The 21,875-nt window shown below is 45.2% G+C and overlaps 1 protein-coding gene across 1 annotated transcript in view; it reads right to left on the bottom strand.

Annotated features, from left to right (window-relative positions):
- Window positions 1-342: 342 nt before the first annotated feature.
- Window positions 343-21,875, bottom strand: part of LOC131190440 (zinc finger protein 91-like) — a 31,406-nt gene continuing 9,873 nt past the window's right edge. The window contains exons 6-13 of the mRNA XM_058167763.1: window positions 19,751-21,572; window positions 17,019-17,153; window positions 10,847-11,223; window positions 9,254-9,852; window positions 8,113-8,239; window positions 6,354-6,436; window positions 4,079-4,205; window positions 343-2,242 (exon numbers count right to left, since the gene is read on the bottom strand). Of these exons, the coding sequence (XP_058023746.1) occupies window positions 969-2,242; window positions 4,079-4,205; window positions 6,354-6,436; window positions 8,113-8,239; window positions 9,254-9,852; window positions 10,847-11,223; window positions 17,019-17,153; window positions 19,751-21,572 (4,544 nt within the window). The 3' untranslated portion in view covers window positions 343-968. The remainder of the gene's footprint in view (window positions 2,243-4,078; window positions 4,206-6,353; window positions 6,437-8,112; window positions 8,240-9,253; window positions 9,853-10,846; window positions 11,224-17,018; window positions 17,154-19,750; window positions 21,573-21,875) is intronic.

The raw sequence follows: 21,875 nt of genomic DNA, 5'->3' as shown, positions 1-21,875 counted from the left end.
TCACGAGGCGAATAGTAAGGTTTGCAGTTGATAATTAGAGTCTCTAAATTGTTGTCACAGAATTTGTAAATTATGTTAAAATCTTGACACCAGGTTGAATTAATATATAGGCATAAGCCTCCTCCTTTCTTTTACCAGATGTTTCTGGAATCCTGTCTGATCGTTCAATTTGAAATCCTGGAATGTTCAGGCTGCTATTTTCAATTGATTCATTTAACCAGGTTTCAGAGAAGCATAGGACTGCTGAATTGCGAAAATCAGAATAGTATTTGTTTAAGAGGAGTATTTCATCCATCTTATTTGCAAGTGAGCGTATATTTGTTAGGAAAATTGAAGGCAGAGGAGTTTTAGTGCGAGTTCTTAGCTTGATTAAGATCCCAGATCGTTTACCTCGTTTCCTTCGTTTCCGTCGTTTGGTTTTTTTAGTAATCCATGGCTCCGTGGGAATTGCCTCCTCCTGTGTTAGAATCTCCTCCGTGTTTGTAAAGACAGGCGGGGGTGAGATTAAAGAAAGCTGCTCCTTAAAGAAATGTTCCTTAATTTTTAGCAGATGGTCTTGTGAGTAGGAAATCCGTAGTGAGTCACAGAGAACAATTAGAAATAAAGAAACAATTAGAGAGCATTTCACCGAGGCAGCCTTCGTCGGCGCCATCTTAGGTAAAAGATATCGGTCTATAATTCTGGATTAATGTTAAGTTAGTATTCTCCTTTGGAATTAAAGTAATATTTGCCTCCGCCCATGAGGCTGGTGCCTTTGCTTCTTTTAATACCGCATTATATACCTCTATTAGTACTTCTCACAAGGACTCTTGTATTACTTTATACAATTTGGATGGTAACTCGTCAGGACCTGGCATTTTATTATCTCTGAAGTTCTCTCCACAATCCATGCGCTTATATGGTTTCTCCTATGTGGATCCTTCTGTGAGAAGTCACAGAACTACTCTTTCTAAAGCTCTTTCCACATTCTATACAGTTGTACCCGTGTGGATCCTTTTATGAGAACTAAGGGAACTGCTTACAGTGAAGCTCTTTCCACATTCTGTACATTTATATGGCTTCTCCCCCGTGTGGGTCCTTTTATGGGATGTAAGGGAACTGCTTACACTAAAACTCTTCCCACATTCCAGACACTGATACGGCTTCTCTCCTGTGTGGATCCTTTTATGGGAAGTGAGGTAACCTGCATCACTGAAGCTCTTTCCGCACTCCAGGCATTGATACGGTTTCTCCCCTGTGTGGATCCTCTTATGGGAAGTAAGGCGGCTTTTGCGACAGAAGCGCTTCCCACATTCCATACATTGATAGGGTTTCTCTCCTCTATGGCTTCTCCTGTGGGAACTCAGGTAACTGCTGTGACTGAAGCGCTTCCCACACTCCACACATTGATAGGGTTTCTCTCCTCGGTGGATCCTCATATGAGATGTCAGGGAACAGCTCACGCTAAAACTCTTCCCACACTCCATACATTTATATGGCTTCTCTCCTGTGTGGATCCTTTTATGGGAAGTGAGGTGACTTACATCGCTGAAGCACTTCCCGCACTCCAGGCACTGATACGGTTTCTCCCCTGTGTGGATCCTCTTATGGGAAGCAAGGTGGCCCCTCTGAGAAAAGCCCTTCCCACACTCCGCACATTGATAGGGTTTCTCCCCACTGTGGATTCTCATGTGGGAAGTCAGGTAACTTCTCTTAATGAAGCTCTTTCCACACTCCAAGCATGGATGTGGTTTCTCTCCTCGGTGGATCCTTTCATGGGTCATAAGGTGACTTTTCTGATGGAAGCTCTTCCCACAATCCATGTATTGATACGGATTCTCCCGGACGTGACTCTTTTGATGGTTACTGAGATGGCTACTCTGGCTGAAGCTCTCTCTGCATTCCACACATTTATATAATTTCTTCCCAAGCGATATATTTTGATTTAAAGTAAGAGGAAAGTCCCCTTCTCTATTTTCATGTTGTGCCTCCACAGGGTGCCTTCTGCAATATTCACACAATCCTGATTCCTCCTTCAATATTTTTCCACACCCTGGACACATTCCGGTTTTTTCAGCCAGGAGCGCATTGTTATCTGCATGATGAAAAGCGAGGGCTTTCTCTGGCTTCCCATTTAGCTGGTTTTCCTCAGGACTTTGGGCGCCCCGTTGACATCGAAACATGCTTTCTGTAATTTCATTGTTGACTGCTGGCAAGTACTTTACCATTTCCTTCTTAGAGTCCTCATTCTCCCACCTTTCACCTAGTTGCGAAAAAAGAAGAAACAAAGAATTGAGTTTCACGAGATGTTCAAGGCCCAAGCAAAGGCACCCTCGGGGATCAAGCTCTATTGCCACATCCTGTATTTGAACATTAGAGGTAGTTCTCAAAGTATGAGCCCTGGTGGCACAGTGGTTAGAATGCAGTATTGCAGGCTAATTCAGGCCAGTAGTTAGATTCAGACCGACTCAAGGTTGACTGAGCCTTCCATTCTTCTGTGGGCGGTAAAATGAGGAGTCAGATTGTTAGGGGTAAGGTGCTGACTCTGTAAATGGCTTAGAGAGGGCTGTAAAGCAGTATAAAGCGGTATATAAGTCTAGGTGCTATCGCTAAACAATTGAGTCCAAAATTTCTAAGCGAGACAATTGTTAAGCGAGTTTTGTCCCCTTTTACATCTTTTCCTGTCACGGTTGTGAAATGAATTACTGAAGTTGTTAAGTTAGTAACTTGGTTGTGAAGTGAATCTAGCTTCTCCACTGACTTTGCTTGTCAGAAAGTCGCAGGTGATCACATGACCCCAGGACACTGCAAGAGTCATAGATACATGCCAGTTCCCAAAGCGTCTGCATGTTGACCACATGACCTACTGCATACGGTCGTAAATGTGACAAAATGGCCATCAGTCACTTTTTTACCTGACGTTGTAACTTCAAACAGTCACTAAACCAATGTTTATATGACTACCTGTACAGGTTTCATTCCTCCTGGACCCTATGGGGTACAGATTACACCCGGGGTATTATTTTAACTATCCCTGTCAGCCCCGTGCCCAGTATGGAATTAAGAACTAATCTGTTTAGCTTGGGACATTTATACTTTGTACATATCTATGTTGCTTCCCATGATGCTCAGTGAAACTGTTGGGGAAGATTATTTGGGTTTCGGCTTGTTTTTGAGGAGCTTGATGAAAGTGTTGTGTCTGCACCCCCCGAGCCGGGCCTGCTGCCAGAAAGTGACTTGGACAGTGAGGGGAAGGGCCGTCAGGACTTACCTTGGGAGCACCAGCTTCCCTGGCTCAGATCCAGGAGCCAGAAGCAGGCCAAGTGAAAGAGATAATGAGGCCTCCATCCCCTGACTCTTCCACCCCCAACCAGGCCACACCTTCAGACCCAGCTGATGGCAATCAGGCTTGATTGGACCCTAGGTTTCGTAGGCAGGACAGGAGGGAACAACAGAAGCAGGGGTGCAGCAGGCCTAGGAAGTGCTGAGTCATGGAGCCACACCCCACAGGATATAAAAGGCAGCGAGAGCTGCTGTGTCTCTTTGTAACAGGCAAATCCACTGATTCACTAAGAGCTGAAGTTTGTTCCTGGGTGACTCACCAGCGTCGTGGAAGATACAGAGGCATTTGGCAGACTCTGGCTATTCTGCTGCCAGAGCTGATAGTGCAGACTAATTAAGCCATCACTCGGACAGAGGTGATGGAGAACAGAACAGAAGCAAGTCTTCAGTTTGGGAGTACATAGCAAAGAGGTCTTGGGGCAAATGGGAAGGAGACATGCCTGGGTGAGCACTCTCATCTCCTCAGAACCTGGAGTATCTATGAATACAGCCCAATTATTAGGGGATCAGAATAACAGAATTGGAAGGGTCCTGCTAGTCCAAACCTCTGCTCAAGCAGGAGGCCCTATACCATTTCAAACAAATGGTTGTCCAAATATAGAAATTTCAATATGTACCTTTCCCGCCTTTTGCCTCAGATCTTGCCTTTCTTTTGCTGCTATCATTTCAAACTCAGTAAACAGTACCTCTTCTCTACTTCAGTGGAGTCAAGGGTTTTCTTTCTTGGGTTTTGAAAGGAGGCAGGCCTGACACTTACCTATGCAGGTCATGTTCCTTGCATTTTCCAATGTGATCTCCCTGTACAACAATTTCTGATCAGGATTCAGCAGGGCCCACTCCTCTTCAGAAAAAAATACGGCTATATCTTCAAATGACATATGATTCTGAAATGTAAAAAAAAATCTTTCTTAATGTACAGTTCCAAGTTGTACTTGAGTTCATCAGTTGAGGATTACTTGTACCGCCTGAAAATCACCCAAGGTCGCTCTGAGAGTGAGATGGGTGGTATCTAAGCTTAATAAATAAATAAAAATAAATAATTATTTATCAAGCTTAGATACCATCCATCCCAAATCTCAGAGTGACTCTGGGCAATTTTCAAAGTTCAGGTAGCCTGAATTTTGATCACATGACCATGGAGATGCTGCGACGGTCGTAAGTGTGAAAAACGGTCTTCAGTCACTTTTTTCAGTACTGATTAACAATTAATCAGCGGAACATCTTGCCTCCAGAAGTTGTGAATGCTCCAAATGGAAGTTTTTAAGAAGACAGCCATTTGTCTGAAATGATATAGGGACGTGATGGCGAACCTGTGGCACGCGTACCCATATCAGCCTCTCTAGGAGTCTCCGGAGACTGGGAACAGCAAAAAAGTCACATCCTGTTCAACCGGAAGTTGGTGTAAATGGGCCATTTCTGGTCTTCGGAGGGCCCTGGGGGGTGGGAAAGGCAGTTTTTGCCATCCTGTGACTTATAGAGGATCTGGAGCCAGGTGAGAAGAGAAAAATGGGCCTACCAGGCCATTGTGTGCCAGCAGCTGGGGGAGAGTCGTGCGCATGCGTGGCGCATAGAATTATGGGTGTGCACGCGTGCACGCACACAAACCCCCCGCCCGCCCCCCCGGCATGCGATGGCAAAAAGGTTAGCCCTCACTGGTATAACGTTTCCTGCCTGAGGAGATGTTTGGACCAGAAGACCTCCAAGGTCCTTTCTAACTCTTCTGTTCTGTTGTTCAGTTTGGTTCTTCCCTCTTCCTCTTCCTCTTCCTCTTCCATTCCATTCCATTCCATTCCATTCCATTCCATTCCATTCCATTCCATTCTGGTCTATTCTGGTCTACTCTACTCTAGTCATACTCTGCTCTACTCTACTCTACTAATCCAGGGGTGTCAAACTCGATTTCACTGAGGGTTGTGTTTGGCCTCGGGGGGTCAGCGTGAACATGGCCAGGATAGGCTTGGCCACCTCAACATCATTCATGTCAGGGGTGCCTGTGGTGGGCCGAGCGCTCTTCCAGTGAAAACAGGCTCTCAAGCTCCATTTTCGGCTGAGATGGCCTCCTGCAACCCTTTGCAGTGAAAACAAATCATGAGCTCCATTTTCGCTGGCAGAGGCACCGCAGGCCGATCCTTCTAGGACCGGGGATCTGGCCCCCAAGCCTTGAGTTTGTCACTTGTACTAAACAAATGACTTGGATCACCTGCAAGGTTTTCTATGTTATCTCTTAATGAAGTGATTCTGTAGGATCTCAAAGCCCATTCAGTGGTAACAACCCTCATATCTTTCTGGATCAGCTGGTGGGATAGGCATTGGATCCCCTTTCCTTTCTGGAAAATGGTTTCTCCTCAACTAAGTCTTTTAACCAGTGGAAATAAGTCCCAGTTCTCTTTTCTACTGAGCAAATTCCACTAAGTGTCTGATATAAGTAAGTGTTTTTCCCAGATAACTTTCCTGGAAAAAAAACTGACAGAACTCAAAACTTTCTGTCTGAAAATACATCTGAATAAATGCTTTATTCATGTTGCTGATTCTACAGGATTTTAAAACTTGTTTTGGTTGGTTGCAACAGTAAGTTCTGGAACAACTGATAGGATGAATCCTGTATGCACCATTGATCAGGATCTTCAGTGCTTTCTGGAAGGTGACTTCCTCAACAGTATTGGGACAATCCTAGTTGATACATTAATGGGTGCCTTATGCTGTCCCTGAGAGATACACACAGTTCAACAGCTATGTGAAGCTGCTGGAAAAGGCCTTCTAGACGCATGAGATGCCAGCTTCTCTCCTTGATGTTCCCATCCATTGCTTCTTATCCTGCCTTCAGGTGCTTTGGAGAAACTCCCTCTTCTTTGTGGCAGCCCCTTAAATATTGGTACACTTTTCATTAAACTAGACATACCCAATTCCTGCAACCGTTCTTCATATGTTTTAGCCTCCAGTCCCCTAATCATCTTCACTGCTCTTCTCTGCACTCTTTCCAGAGTCTCAATATCTATGGTACTAACTCTTTACGCAAGCTTCATCCCTCCTACCTGAGTTGGAATGACAACAGCTGTTTCAGTTCCACCACAAAGCAAAGGTGTTTCTGCAGGAAACCTCAGGGTTGCTCCATTCCCTGATAAGACAGAAATGAAGGAAGACATTTTGAAAACATTCCTGCTATATTCTCGAGCAAAATTGTACCATAATTGTGTGTGTGTGTGTGTGTGTGTGTGTGTGTATCTCCGGTTAGTCAGGTTTTCTCCCGCGTAAAATTGGAAGTGTCTTGGCGACTTTTCGACGAAGTCTCATTCGTCATCTTCAGGTTGGTGTTTACAGCTTCGTGCTTCTAGGAGCAATGTATGATCACAGAAGATCCTAGAAGCACGAAGCTGAAAACATCAGCCTGAAGATGACGAATGAGACTTCGTTGAAACGTTGCCAAGACACTTCCAATTTTATGCGGGAGAAAACCTGAATAACCAAAGACCTACATATACATACATATACACGCACACAAAAAAAAGAAATCAAAGGAGCGTTCTTTCACACAAGTAGGACTGCAAATAAGCAATATCAAGAGCACCTCAACTTATACACTGCTTCATAGTACTTTACAGCCCTCTCTAAGAGGATTAAAGCCAGTATATTACCCCCCAATTACCTTCCCCAACAGTTTTTATGTTGACACTGAGCATCATGGGAAGCAAGATGGATCTGTACATGGTATAAATGACCCAATGTCAAAATATTAATTCCAAGTTCCATATTGGGGAGTGGGCCGATAGGAGACACCAGACTGATAGTAAAAAATAATGACCTAAACAAATAATTCCATCAACACTGTCAGACTATTTACTGAATCTGCACTACTATTAATCGTTTCATAGTTCCCATCACCAATCTCTTTCCACTTATGACTGTATGACTATAACTTGTTGCTGGCAATCCTTATGATTTATATTGATATATTGACCATCAATTGTGTTGTAAATGTTGTACCTTGATGAACGTATCTTTACTTTTATGTACACTGAGAGCATATGCACCAAGACAAATTCCTTGTGTGTCCAATCATACTTGGCCAATAAAATTCTATTCTATTCTATTCAATTCTATTCTATTCTATTTCTATCCCCATAGGATCCAGGAGGAATGAGAACAATGGAAACCTATATCATTTAGTGATGTTTCAAGTTACAACGGCAGGTAAAGAAAGTGACTGATGACCATTTTTCACACTTATGAATGTCGCAGTATCCCCAAGGTCAGGTGACTAAAATTCAGATGCTTGGCAACTGGCATGCCTTTATGACCTTCGCAGTGTCCTGGGGTCATGTGATCACCTGTGACTCTCCAACAAGCCAAGTCAATGGGGAAGCCAGATTCACTTCTCACCCATGCCGCTAACTCAAGAACTGCAGCAATTCACTTCACAACTGTCCCAAAGTTGCTTTTTCAAGAGGCAGTTGCAACTTTGGGACAACCATGACCTGGATGACTGAGAATCTTCATAGACACTTAACAACTGTGGCAAGGAAAGTCGTACAATGGGGCAAAACTTGTTTAACAACTGTCTTGCTTAGAATGTTTGGGCTCAATTGCGGAGTTAGCAATAGCACCACCAACAACATTTAGACTTGCATACTGCTTCATTGTGCTTTTATAGCTCTCTTTAACTGGTTTACAGACTCATTACTTTCCCCCATTTCGTAATATGTTTCTTTTGAATTGCACCCTGTTATATTTCCTTGTGGAGTACAACAATATAAAAACATAAGAAATACAGAACCGTTTTGTTTTGTTTTTTACTTTCGGATGTGATCTGAGCTGGATCTTCTTGGGAGATCCCTCCGAAGGCCAGTTCCTGAGAGAGAGATGACATGTCTCTGTGTGCTTGTGGGTTTTGAGCATCCACTTCCATGAAGAGATCCTGAACCTGTCAAAAGAAAAAGAGGGAAGAAGATTTTAGGGTCCCCTGCAACCGAGTTCACTCTAAAAGGAGGGGGCTTCTCACACAGAGGTAGAATAGAATAGAACAGTATTGGAAGAGACCTTGGAGGTCTTCTAGTCCAACCACCTGCTCAGGCAGGAAACCCTACACTATTTCAGACAAATGGTTGTACCAATCTCTCCTTAAAAACTTCCAGTGTTGGAGCATTCACAACTTCTAGAGGCAAGTTGTTCCACTGGTTAATTGTTCTGTCAGGAAATTTCTCCTTAGTTCTAGGTTGATTCACCCCTTGATTAGTTTTTATTGATTTTTATCCTGCCTGCAAGTGCTTTGTAGAATAGTTTGACTCTTTCTTCTTTGTGGCAGCCCCTGAGATATTGGAACGCTGCCGTCATGTTACCCCTAGTCCTTCTTTTCATCAGACTAGACATAGCCAGCAACCGATATGTTTTAGCTTCCAGTCCCCTAATCATCTTTGTCGCTCTTCTCTCCTCGACATACAACCACAATTGAGCCCAAAATTTCCATTGCTAATTGAGATGGCAGCTAAGTGAGTTTTGCTCCATTTTACCATTTTTCTTGCCAGACTTGTTAAGTGAATCACTGCAGTTGTTAACTTAATAATATGTTTGTTAAGTGACTCTGGCTTCCCCATTGACTTTGCTTGTCAGAAGGTCGCAAAAGGAGATTACATGATCCTGGGACACCACAACTGTCATAAATATGAGCCAGTTGCCAAGCATCTGAATTTTTGATCATGTGACCATGGGAATGCTGCAATGGTCATAAGCGTGAAAAATAACTTTTTTCAATGCTGTTATAGTTATGAAGGGTCACTAAACGGAAGGTTGTAAGTCAAGGATTCTACCCTAGGAAATCAGTAGAAAGGGCCACTGGAACAATCTCAGTGATGAATAATTTTTTAGTATGTAATTTTGGATGGTCACTAAGTGAACTGTTCCAAGTCAAGGATTAGCTGCAGAATTATTTTTGTCTCACCTGCCTCTCTCCCTGCTTCTTCTCCTCTTCCTGGCTCAGGAGAAAACCTTCCGCGAGGGCCACCGCCTGGGAGCTGGTCTCTGCTCCACACTCTCGCAGCCAGCTCTCCATCTTTGGGGGCAGGACGGCCAGGAACTGCTCCAGGACCACCAAGTCCAGCATCTGAGTTTTCGTGTGTTTTTCTGGCTTCAGCCATTGACGATAAAGACGGTATAAGCGAGTGCAAAGTTCTCGAGGTGCCTCGGTTTCTTTGTAGGAGAACTCCTGGCAAAGTGGATGTTCTCCAGCCCGTCTGGTGGTTTCTCCTTGCAGGACGTTGTCCTTTCTCGTTCTTCTACAGAACTTCTCAGTAGACCCAAGCAAGACAACACGGGATCCATTTCCTTCTGGGTCTCGTGAGCCGGTTTTTGGGGTGTACCGAGATGCTGGGTCACATCCATCCAAAGTCTCTCCTGGATTTGCAAAAGGACTTTCAGTCAGGGGAGCAGAATGGCAAGAAGAGCCACCGTGAGCCATTTCGGGAGATGTGGGACTTTGATCCTCAAACGATAAGAATCCTCCCACAGAGCAAATAAAAGTTAATAAATGCTTTAAAAGTTTTCAAGCTAAGGGAAAGGAACAAAAGGAGAGAAACAGTGAGGAAAAAAAGAGAGCTGCCTTCATAGACGTGGATAGGATGTTCTTGTCCAAAAATGTTTAACAGAGAGGACAATGCTGTTAAACACACACACACACCCAACACATGCAACCATTTTTCAAAAAGGAAGTACATGTAGGACTCGATATAGGACCACAATTGAGGTCAAAATTTATGTTGCTAATTAAGGCAGTTGTTAAGTAAGTTTTGGCCTGTTTTATGAACTTCCTTCCCTCAGCACCCAGGTAACTTTGCAAAGCACACAAAAAAGTCCTAGATTTTCCAAGCTGGAGATACCTCCAATGCTCGGCACTCAGCTCAGGTCCAGTGTGGGGACCCCAAACTGCTCTGGTCTTTCTTCCAGCAGCCCCATCCCCAAAATGCTCTGGGTTTTTCTCAGCACCCCCAAAATTCTGTGGCTTTTTCTCCAGCACCTCCACCCAAAACGGATAGTTTGTATAGGAAAAACCATTGCAAGGCACTTAGGGGGGGAGGGGAGATTTGTCTTCCTTCTTGCAGGGCAGGGTCCCCACCAGACAGCCGGGACCCCTACCAAGGGTGGGAAAGGGGGCCATGGGGTGGGAAAGGTGGTGGAGAATAGAGGCGGAGCAGTCCCAGGCTGGCAAGTTGAATGCTTCCTTCCAGGGAGGCCACCGAGAAAGCGCTTTGCAAACCCCGCGGGGCGTCTGCAACCAGGGACCTCCTGGGAATCGCAAGGCAAAAGCAACGCTGGGCTGAACCAGACGGAGCTCAGCCTGACTTTCCTCGCTCCCTTCCCTACCGACAACCTTTCAGATTTGGGGGGGGGTGGGGGGTGGGAGGAAGAAAGGCATCCAAAGCTAAGACTGCAGGGGGCGCCCCAACCTTGAGAAAGATCTGAAGAAGGGTGAGTTTCCTCGCCTGGATCCGTCGATGGGCTGCAAGCGATTGAGCGCCCAGCTCCAGACTTCACCCACCTCTGCCCTCGCCTGGGAGTTGGCGAGCAGGTTCGCGCCTGCGCACTCTTCTGCGGGCAATCTTAAGGGTTAAAGAGAAAAAGGTATTGTTCCTAGAGAAGGCCTCCGAGTGAATGGCCCGTCCCCCTTCTGCGAAGACTCGCGGCTTCTCCTTCTCCGCTCGGCTGGGAAGGGAAGGGTAGCGCCCCCTCGTGGATCCCCTCTTCCTGGCTTCCCCCCTCTTCGTACAGCGCCCCCTCGTGGATCCCGCCTGCCAGTTACGCGAAGCGAGCGACTCTTCGCCCACCCAGCCCGCGATCTGTTGCATTTCAGATTCCGAAATCGGTTCTCGCTCTAGTTTTGCGTTTGTGGTCGGGGGCAAAAGGGATCCCTCGGGGCTGCCAGCGTGGCAGACGGGTCTGTCCTTAACACTCAGGATGTTCTCCCAGATTATGGTGTTTTTTTATGGTTTTTCTTTCCTATATATTCTATTCTATTCTATTCTATTCTATTCTATTCTATTCTATTCTATTCTATTCTATTCTATTCTATTCTATTCTATTCTATTCTATTCTATTCTATTCTATTCTATTCTACTCTACTCTACTCTACTCCATTCCATTTATTCCATTCCATATTTTCTATATTCTATTCTATTCTATTCTAGTCTATTCTATTCTATTCTATCCTTTGACTGTTTTTCATAGGGGTTTCTTGTGGGTTTGGGGTGCGGGTCCAGCTCCGTTTTTGCAAGGTTGACAAGATTCTAGACCTAGTTGAGTTTAGGCAGGTCGTCCCCGACTTACGACTATCATTGAGGCCCAAATTTTTGCAGCTAAGCAAGACATTTCTGAACTGAATTTCCCCCCTATCTTACGACCTTTCTTTCATAGTTGTTAAGTGAAGCACTGCAGCTGTTTTGTTAGTAACATAGTTGTTAAATGAATCTGGCTTCCTGATTGATTGTGCTTGCCAGGTCACAAAAGGGGAATCGCATGACCCTAGGACACTGCAGCCGTCATAAATATGAGCCTGTATTTTGATCACGTGTCCATGGGGATGCTGTAACAGTCATGAGTATGAAAAATGGTCATAAGTCACTTTTTGCAGTGCCGTTGTAACTTTGAACGGTCACTAAATGAACTGTTATAAATCAAGGACTATCTGCATACGTCCTCACAGAGACACACATTTATATGCCTGGCACAATAAACAACCACATCAGAAGTATACCACAGGAAGTGGCATAATGTTCTTTTACACTAAAGGCAAATTCTTTGTGTTTCCAATCACACTTGGCCAGTAAAGAACAACCGGAACAACAACAATGAACAAAGAGCAACGGGAACAATCTGGAACTGAACACACTCAAAACCGTAGAAATGGTGGTAGACTTTAGGAGAAACCCTTCCATACTTCCACCTCTCACAATACTAGACAACACAGTATCAACAGTAGCGATCTTCAAATTTCTAGGTTCTACCATATCGCACAACCTAAAATGGACAGCTAACATCAAAAACGTCATCAAAAAAGCACAACAAAAAATGTTCTTTCTGCGCCAACTCAGTCAGCTCAAACTGCCCAAGGAGCTGCTGATCCAGTTCTACAGAGGCATGATTGAGTCTGTCATCTGCACCTCTGTAACTGTCTGATTTGGTTCTGCAACCCAACAAAACAGACATAGACTTCAGAGGATCATTAGAACTGCAGAAAAAATAATTGCTACCAACCTGCCTTCCATTGAGGACCTGTATACTGCACGAGTCAAAAAGAGGGCTGTGAAAATATTTGCAGACCCCTCGCATCCTGGACATAAACTGTTTCAACTCCTACCCTCAAAATGACGCTACAGAGCACTGCACACCAGAACAACTAGACACAAGAACAGTTTTTTCCCGAACGCCATCATTCTGCTAAACAAATAATTCCCTCAACACTGTCAAACTATTTACTAAATCTGCACTATTATTAATCTTCTCATCGTTCCTGTCACCCATCTCTTTCCACTAATGACTGTATGACTGTAACTTTGTTGCTTGTATCTCTTTGATTGCCGGCACCACTCCAGGATGAGCCTGCAGAGTCCGGAACTTCAGGGGAAGGAGGCTTAGCTGCAGCGCCATTTCACGCCGGCAAAGAAGTGGAGTAAGAGAGGTGGAATTCGCCATTCCCTATGTGGAGAGAGGCTAGGCCCCGTCACATCACCACGAAGCCCGCAGCATTTTCCCTTTGGCCTGGGCAGAGGTGCTTACCCGGGCGTGCCAGGGCAGGTAGCCCATCATCTTAGCACTCCCTTGCCCGCCACCTCCGTGCACTGCACTTGGAAGGGGCCACTGCTGCTGCTCTCGCCATCCACCCTCCTTGCCTGGCTGCAGACTTCTGCCTGCCTGAAGCAACCCCGCTGCCGTTTGCTTTTGTTTCTCAGCGGGAGAAGAAAGCGAACGGCAGTGGTGCGGCACATGCACATGCGCATGTGCATCAGCCCTGGGATGTACAGCCCACCTGCGCTCCCAGAACACTGCCAAGCTGCTGCTGTTGGCTTTCTTCCTTTTCCTGCTGCGAAACGAAAGCAAATTACTTACTTACGGGACCGTCTGCTGCCACCGATTGCCTCTCACCGACCCGTGCGCTCTCACAGGGAGGAACTCCTCAGGGTGCCGTCAGCCAGGCAGTGCCGACTGGCGACACCCAGGGGAAGGGCCTTTTCTGTGGGGGCTCCCACCCTCTGGAACGAACTTCCCCCAGGACTTCGCCAACTTCCTGACCTTCGAACCTTCCGTGAGCTTAAGACACATCTATTTATTTGCAGGACTGGACTAGAATTTTAAATTTTGAATTTGGTTTTAATGGGGTTTTATTATTTGTATTTCTATTTTAAATATTCGGCCTTATTTAATAAGTTTTTTAATTGTTGTTTTATCCTGTATTTATATGTATGTTTTATTCTGGCTGTAAACCGCCCTGAGTCCCTAGGGAGATAGGGCGGTATAAAAATGCGAAAATAATAATAATAATAATAATAATAATAATAATAATAATAATAATAATAATAATAATAATAATAATAATAATAATAATATGGCGTCAGGGTTGCTTCAGGCAGGCGGACGTCTGCTACCAGATGGAGAGGGAGGGTGGTGTCACGTCCCACTCCTCCGCTGACGGCCGGGTCAGGGAAATCCAAATCAGGCGTGCCTCTGCAGCTCTGCCAAAGTCCTAGCAAAGTCCTCAGGGCAGGCAGGAGACCAGAAAGTGACTTCAGCAAGATATGTTTAGACTTTGCCTGACTCAGAGAATGCCAGAAAGCAGATCCTTTATATAGGCCATGGGGTGTGGCTCCATGACTCAGCACTTATCCAGGCCTGCCCCTCTCTTCCTTCTGTTGCCTCCGCCTATCAAGTCTTCTGACGCGAGGGTCACTCCAGTCGGCAGCTGTTGGCAATAGACCTCTCTCAGGCTCACATGCTGTGGAGGAGGGGGAGGGGTCTAGTTGCTCCGTTTGCCTGGGCATGGAGCCAGAGCTGGGGGCTGGAGATATTTCCTGCTCTTCAGCCTGTCTGGGCATGGAGCCAGGGCTGGGGCCGGGAGGCATACTAGAACATTCCTCCGTGTTCGGAAGCAGATAAGAAGGCCCCGGCTGTGGTGAGATTGGGCGAGACACAACAGATGGTGAGAGCGGTGGCGGCCACATGTGCAGCGGGCAGAGGCGATGAAGGCAGACAAGGCGGCCTGGCACACCTGTTGCTGGGGACGCAGGGTGATCACTCAGCCAGGGCGGCCTTGGGGGCTGCATCGGCCTCTCTGACCGTGCCATTTTCCGCTCTGGCCGCGTGACAAGTACGGCAACCTACTGGCACTGGCTTGCCTGGGTAAGCACCGCTGCCCAGGCCCAAGGGAAAGCACCATGGGCTACGCGGTGGTGGGGCCAGGCCTGGCCAATTGTTCCCTTACTGTCCATAAAGGGATCCACGTAGGAGAAAAACGATATCAGTGCCAGGAATGTGGAGAGTTTCAGACACAGCACTTCCCTCTCTTCTCATAAAAGGATCCACACAAGGGAGAACCAGCCTACCAGCATATAATACTGAAGGAGCTTTATTCAGAAGAGTGAACTTCTCATAGAAAGAGCCACTTGAAGGAATGGCCATATACAGATTTGCATTGTGGAAAGAACTTCATTGGTTCCATTTTTATCTCAATGTCAAAATGGAAATGCGGTGGATTATGATTACCGAAAAAATTAATTAAGAGTGAAGGAAGGAAGGGGAAGAGAAAGAATAAAATGGATGGGCCAGATGAAGATTACAGGAAATCTTTGGAAGAGCTTCAAGTTATTACAAGAGGGAGGCTAATATCTTTGTGTAGTAGGTACAGCAAGAGTGGACTTGATGCCATCTAATCAACATAGTCTCAAATATAATCCTATCTGGGAAAGGTAACGGATTCTTAGATTTTATTAAACAGGTTTTTGGGTTTTTTTTCTTTCCTAATCATTATCTGTGAGATCAGTTGGGGATGCTGACTTACCTTTTGTTTGGGACAGACAATATAGTGAATATGAGTGGGAAAGTGGTGTAAATGGCTATGTACTTATGTGTGAATATATTAGCCAGCCCTTAATCCTAAACCTTTTTGACATGTGACTTTTGAGTCATACACATTCACACATACAGATTTACAGACACACACACACATAATATATATAGGAGCAATGGTGGCATAGCGGCTAGAATGCAGTATTGCAGGCTGACTGCCCACAGCCAGAAGTTGAATCCTGACCAGCTCAGTCTTCCATTCTTCCAAGGTCAGTAAAAATGTGGATGCAGATTGTTGGGGGCAATATGCTGACATTATAAACTGCTCAGAAAGTGCTGTAAAGCACTATAGAGGGTAGGCAACTCTAAGTGCTATTGCTACATTTATTGAGAAGGCGCTGTGTTAAATTTATGGACCAATTTCTTTTTGAATATAATAACCCACAATTGGATATTTAAGAGAAACTATTTCTCTGAACCATATTCAGAGGCCACTGGAAGAAAATGCAATGCAATGCTAGGGCTTCTCCTTTTCTTGATTACGGTAGCTATAAAAATAGGCAAAGTTCAAAAGCAGCCATTCAAATGATTGTGGGCTTGGATATGTTTGTGTCTGAAAAAAAGTATTTTTTTAAGCATGAAAAAATAAATTACCCTGATAGAAAATATCAGGTTTCAGATATCATCCAATTCAGCTGTTTAGGAAAAGATTTGGAATAGGCAAATAGGTGGAGGGTTTTCACACTTTTTATATTGTTAGCATCTAATCAAGTGTATGAAGAAAAAATCATTAGTAAAGGAAACAACTGAGTTCATATGGAAGAACTGAATTCAATAGATCCCTGAGTTTAATGTATCCACCTAAAAGAGAATATACATTTTATGTAACTCTGCACCGGAATTTTTAGGCTGGATCATTTTTTACTATCAACTGTATATCACAAAATTTAAAAATGTGTATTGCTATTTGTTTATCCCATTGTTTATATTTATCCTGCCATAGAATAGTGTGTTTCAGAAGGTATTAAGAAATTGATATTTCAGTGTTTCCCTTTTGAATAATAAAGAATTTGTAGTCTTTAATTTTAGAAATAGACTTGTGCCTACTTATCTCTGAACTATTACTTGTAACCATATCATTACCTTTGCTGGCAACCTAAACTATTTGCCTTGACATTTTTAAACATTATTTATCTCTTTATTTAATATAACTGCCAAGTCTTTAATTACAGTACTACCACAGCATGTTTATACAAAACGACATCCTCATCTTTTAATGACCCCATAGGACAAATTTTGGGCTTAACTGTGATCATAAGTAGAGGACTAATTGTATTTCCCCACACTTCTGCAATTCCTGAGGTAACTTTTTTTTGGAAAACGAATTGGATGCCTTTGAGAAATATTCTTATTGGGGAAATTCGATTCCTTTCAATATTCTGGATTTTTCTTTCCTTCAGGACTGCCACAGCTTCTCCTCAGAGATGTCGCAGCAATCATCTTTTGTCACTTTTACAGCAGTATTCCTCAGGGACAGTTTGCTAGTACCGTATCTTCAAGTCTTACCCTTAAAAAGGACTTTAGGGCAGAATCCCTCGGCACTACTACTATTTTTTAATTATATTACTATTATAATATTACTAGTGTTATTTTACCAGAAGAGGAGAACGTCTTTGTCATTCGGTTCTTCTTCCTCACAGACAGGCGGGAAATCGTAGCCCCGCCCCTTCCAACGGTTCTTTTCCGAAGGTTCGCAAGATGCCTCAGAGGCTTTTGTGTTGTTGTTTTCCCTGAGGGGAGTCCGCCAGGACAGCAAGAGAGGGCCGGAAGGATCCCCCCACTCCTCTTTGGTCTTTCTAGGGAGAAGAACTCGCTCTCCTTAACCCTTGTAAAGCCTGGAGAGAATGTAGATGCTCGAAGCCTTTGATGTCACTGTGTATTGCTGTATCTGCGCGGCTCTCCCGCCTTTTTTGGGCTCGCGGTTCCAGGCGAGGAAAAGCTTTGGGCGGCTCCGTCTCTTTTCCGCCGGCACCGAACAATAGAGCTTCTTTGCTCCAAGTCTGCCTCCGGAGTTTTCCGACTGCAGTGCTTCACTTAACAAATGGCGCAACATTCCCTTAAAACAGGGATCTCCAACCTCAGTCCCTTTAAGACTTGTGGACTTCAACTCCCAGAGTCCCTCAGCCAGCAAAGCTGGCTGAGGAACTCTGGGAGTTGAAGTCCACAAGTCTTAAAGGGACCAAGGTTGGAGACCCCTGCCTTAACAGCTGTCTCATTTAGCAATGGAAATTTTGGGCTCAGTTGTGATCGTAAATTGAGGACTACCGGTACTAGGGACTTTCATGGCATTGGCTATCTAAGTCTCAGGATTACCCTTGCTAGGGTAAGACGAAATATAGAGAAAAGATGGTCTATTTTGGCAGGGAAAGAAACAAGGGAATGGAATGCCTAGAGCAGTGTTGGAGAGCCATTTACTTTTCGAGTGCCGAAGAGGAATGCGCTTTGCATGCTGTGTGTGCTGGCGTGCCATCTGTGCTAATACACAGCTCCTCCCCATGTGCTGTGCCCGCAACTGCACCATCTATGCATGCACAGAGCTTTCGTGCATCCCCCCCCACCATGTGTTGTGCCTCACCCGCCCTACTCTCCTCAGCCGGGCCCCTCCCATCTCCTGCTATCTGAGCCAGAGTCTGATAATGAAGAGGAACGGCCTGGCATGCCTCCAGCCCCCAGCCCTGGCACCATGCCCGGACAGAATGAGCAAACAAACCTCCCTTCTACAGCGTGTGAGCATGAAGCCAGCCACGTGCTAGAATTGCTAGCAGCAGATCAGGAGGACGGAGAGTCACAGTGGATGGATCCCCACTTCCGGAGAATGGAGAGGCGACGTCAGCAAAAGGAAGGGAGGGGCAGGCCTGGATAAGTGCTGAGTCATGGAGCCACACCCCATGGCCTATATAAAAGACCAGCTTGAGTCAAGCAATTTGCCTTACACACTGTAAACCGCCCTGAGTCTTCGGAGAAGGGCGGGATATAAATGTAAATTTAAAAAAAATTGAGTTAAGCAAAGTCTTATCTGGGTTGCTGAAGTCACACCTTGGATTCCTGCCTGCCCTGAGAATTCTGAAAGGAATTTGGCAAAGCTGCAGAGGCTTCGTGGCCACGCTTGATACAGACTTCCCAGACTCGGCCGTCGGAAGGGGCACGACACCATGTGCTGCACATGCAACACCATCTGTGCATGCACAGCTTTTGCATTTGCGCCCCAGTGCGTGCTACACATGCAATCTCAGCATCTGCGCATGCGCGTGGTTTTCGCACGCACAATGCACGCACCTAAATGCTGTCTGTGCATGTATGTGCTATGTGCCAGTCTTGGACACATGCACAAATGCATACATATGCAGGAGAGCTGCAAAGTGCCGGCTGGGTCCCCTGCATTGTGCACATGAGCACCAGAGGTCTGAACATCAGCTAGGTTGCACGTGGATGCGCAGCTTTGGCGACAGCTCACATGCCCGGAAAAATGGCTGTGCGTGCCACTTCCAGCATACATGCCATAGGTTCACCATCACGGGCCTAGAGAATTGAGATAAAGGCCTACACTTTATTATTGGAATTGGGGTTACAATACACTATTGGGATACACACACACATATCTTTTAACAGGGTACTTTAGACTCAGGGAAATTCTCCCAACACACCCTTGCCTAATCGGAAGTTGCCCGCGAGTCAAATACATTCATATAAAAATACGTTTTTGTTAAGCACTTACCCTAACTGAAAGATGAAGATTGCGCCCACCCCATAGTTCATTTGCAACACTGATTTGAACATTCACAAATGCGCTGGAGACTCATTTGGAGCTATGAATGCCAGATCTTTGCTGGAATTAGACTTTGGTTATTCTGAAACTATTTTCTCAGCCCTCTTTCTGGTTCATGCAGTGTACAGCTCAATGGAAGGCAGGTTGGTTGTGATTGTTTGTTCTGCAACTATCCGTTGAAGTCTGTACCTGTCCTGTTTGGTTGCCGTGCCAAACCAGACAATTATTGAGGTACAAACGACAGACTCAAATTAGTTATAATGCTTTCAAGAGTTACAACTTCCAGTTGATGTCACCCTCATGTTATCATCTTAAATCTTATAAAATGAAATGAAAAGATAATATTTCTATCATCCATCCATCCAATTTCTTAACCGCCCATCTCCCTGATAGAGGGATACCAGGTGATAATTCCTCGTTTTCCCTCCTTCAACCACACCAGTTAATTTTAGCCCATGATCCACTTCCATGACATTTCCTTGTGTGGAAAAAGACAAATCCCTTTTGTATTCAACCACGCTTGGCCAATAAAGAATTCTAACATTTCTGCACGAGGATCATAATCTCAGAACTGGGGTCTCTGAAATTCTGTCCATTGTCAGTGCACTCATGGTTTCTCCCGTGTGGATCCTTCTGTGGGAAGTCACAGAACTACTCTTTCGAAAGCTCTTTCCACAATCCACACAGTTGTATGGTTTCTCCCCCGTGTGGATCCTTTTATGAGAACTAAGGGAACTGCTTACAGTGAAGGTCTTTCCACATTCCATACATTGATATGGCTTCTCCCCTGTGTGGATCCTCTTATGGGAAGAGAGGTAACTTGCATCGCTGAAGCTCTTTCCGCATTCCAGGCACTGATACGGTTTTTCCCCTGTGTGGGTCCTCTTATGGGAAGCAAGATTGCTTCTCTGAGAGAAGCATTTCCCACACTCCGCACATTGGTAGGGTTTCTCCCCAGTGTGGATTCTTGTGTGGGAAGTCAGGGAACTTCTTTTAATGAAGCTCTTACCACATTCCGTACATTTGTATGGCTTCTCCCCCGTGTGGATCCTTTTATGGGTTGTAAGGGAACAGCTCACGCTAAAACTCTTCCCACACTCCATACATTTATATGGCTTCTCTCCGGTATGGATCCTTTTATGGGAAGTGAGGCAACTTAAATCGCTGAAGCACTTCCCGCACTCCAGGCACTGATATGGTTTCTCCCCTGTATGGATCCTCTTATGGGAAGTGAGGTGACTTAATTCGCTGAAGCACTTCCCGCACTCCTGGCAGTGATACGGTTTCTCCCCTGTGTGGATCCTCTTATGGGAAGCAAGGTTGCTTCGCTGAGAGAAGCATTTCCCACACTCCGCACATTGATAGGGTTTCTCCCCAGTATGGATTCTCGTATGGGAAGTCAGGAAACTTCTCTTAATGAAGCCCTTTCCACATTCCGTACATTTGTATGGCTTCTCCCCAGTGTGGGTCCTTTTATGGGATTTAAGGGAACAGCTCACGCTAAAACTCTTCCCACACTCCATACATTTATATGGCTTCTCTCCGGTATGGATCCTTTTATGGGAAGTGAGGCGACTTACATCGCTGAAGTGCTTCCCGCACTCCAGGCACTGATACGGTTTCTCCCCTGTGTGGATCCTCTTGTGGGAAGTGAGGTGCCTTACTTCGCCGAAGCGCTTCCCACACTCCAGGCACTGATACGGTTTCTCCCCTGTGTGGATCCTCTTATGGGCAGCAAGGTTGCTTCTCCGAGAGAAGAACTTCCCACACTCTGCACATTGATAGGGTTTCTCCCCAGTGTGGGAAGTCAGGGAATGTCTCTTAATGAAGCTCTTTCCACACTCCAAGCCTGGATGTGGTTTCTCTCCTTGGTGGATCCTTTCATGGGTCATAAGGTGACTTTTCTGAAGGAAGCTCTTCCCACAATCCATGCATTGATATAGACTCTCCCAGACGTGACTCTTTTGATGGCTACTGAGATGGCTACTCTGGCTGAAGCTCTCTCCGCATTCCACATATTTATAGAATTTCTCCCCAAGCGATAAATTTTGATTTAAAGTATGAGGAAAGGCCCATTCGCTATTTACATGTTGTGCGTCGACAGGATGTCTTCTGCAATATCCACACAATCCTGGTTCCTCCTTTAATATTTTTCCACACCCTGGACATATTCCGGCTTCTTGGTGATTTTTTTCTGTCAGGAGCAGATCGTTATCTGCACAATGAAAACTGAGGGCTTTCTCTGGTTTTCCGTTTAGCTGGTTTTCCTCAGGACTTTGGAATCCCCATTGACATTGGAACATCCTTTCTCCAATTTCATTGTTGACTGTTGGCGAGTGCTCTATCATCTCCTTCTTAGAGTCCTCGTTCTCCCACCTTTCGCCTGATTGCGACAAAAAGAAAAAACAAAGAGGTGAGTTTTATGAGATGTTCAAGGCCCAAGCTAAGGCACCCTCGGGGATCATGCCCTATTACCATATCCTGTATTTGAACATTACAGGTAGTTCTCAACTTATGAACCCTGGTGGCACAGTGGTTAGAATCCAGTATTGCAGGATAATTCTGCAGACTGCCAGTAGACCAACCACACTCAATGTGTAGTCCTCAATGGAACTGCATCTACATGGAGTGAAGTATGCAGTGGAGTACCCCAAGGCTCTGTTTTAGGCCCAGTACTCTTCAACAT

This window comes from Ahaetulla prasina, chromosome 2 (genome assembly GCF_028640845.1).
Source record: "Ahaetulla prasina isolate Xishuangbanna chromosome 2, ASM2864084v1, whole genome shotgun sequence".
NCBI lineage: Eukaryota > Metazoa > Chordata > Lepidosauria > Squamata > Colubridae > Ahaetulla > Ahaetulla prasina.
This window is presented reverse-complemented; position numbering and strand designations above follow the sequence as displayed.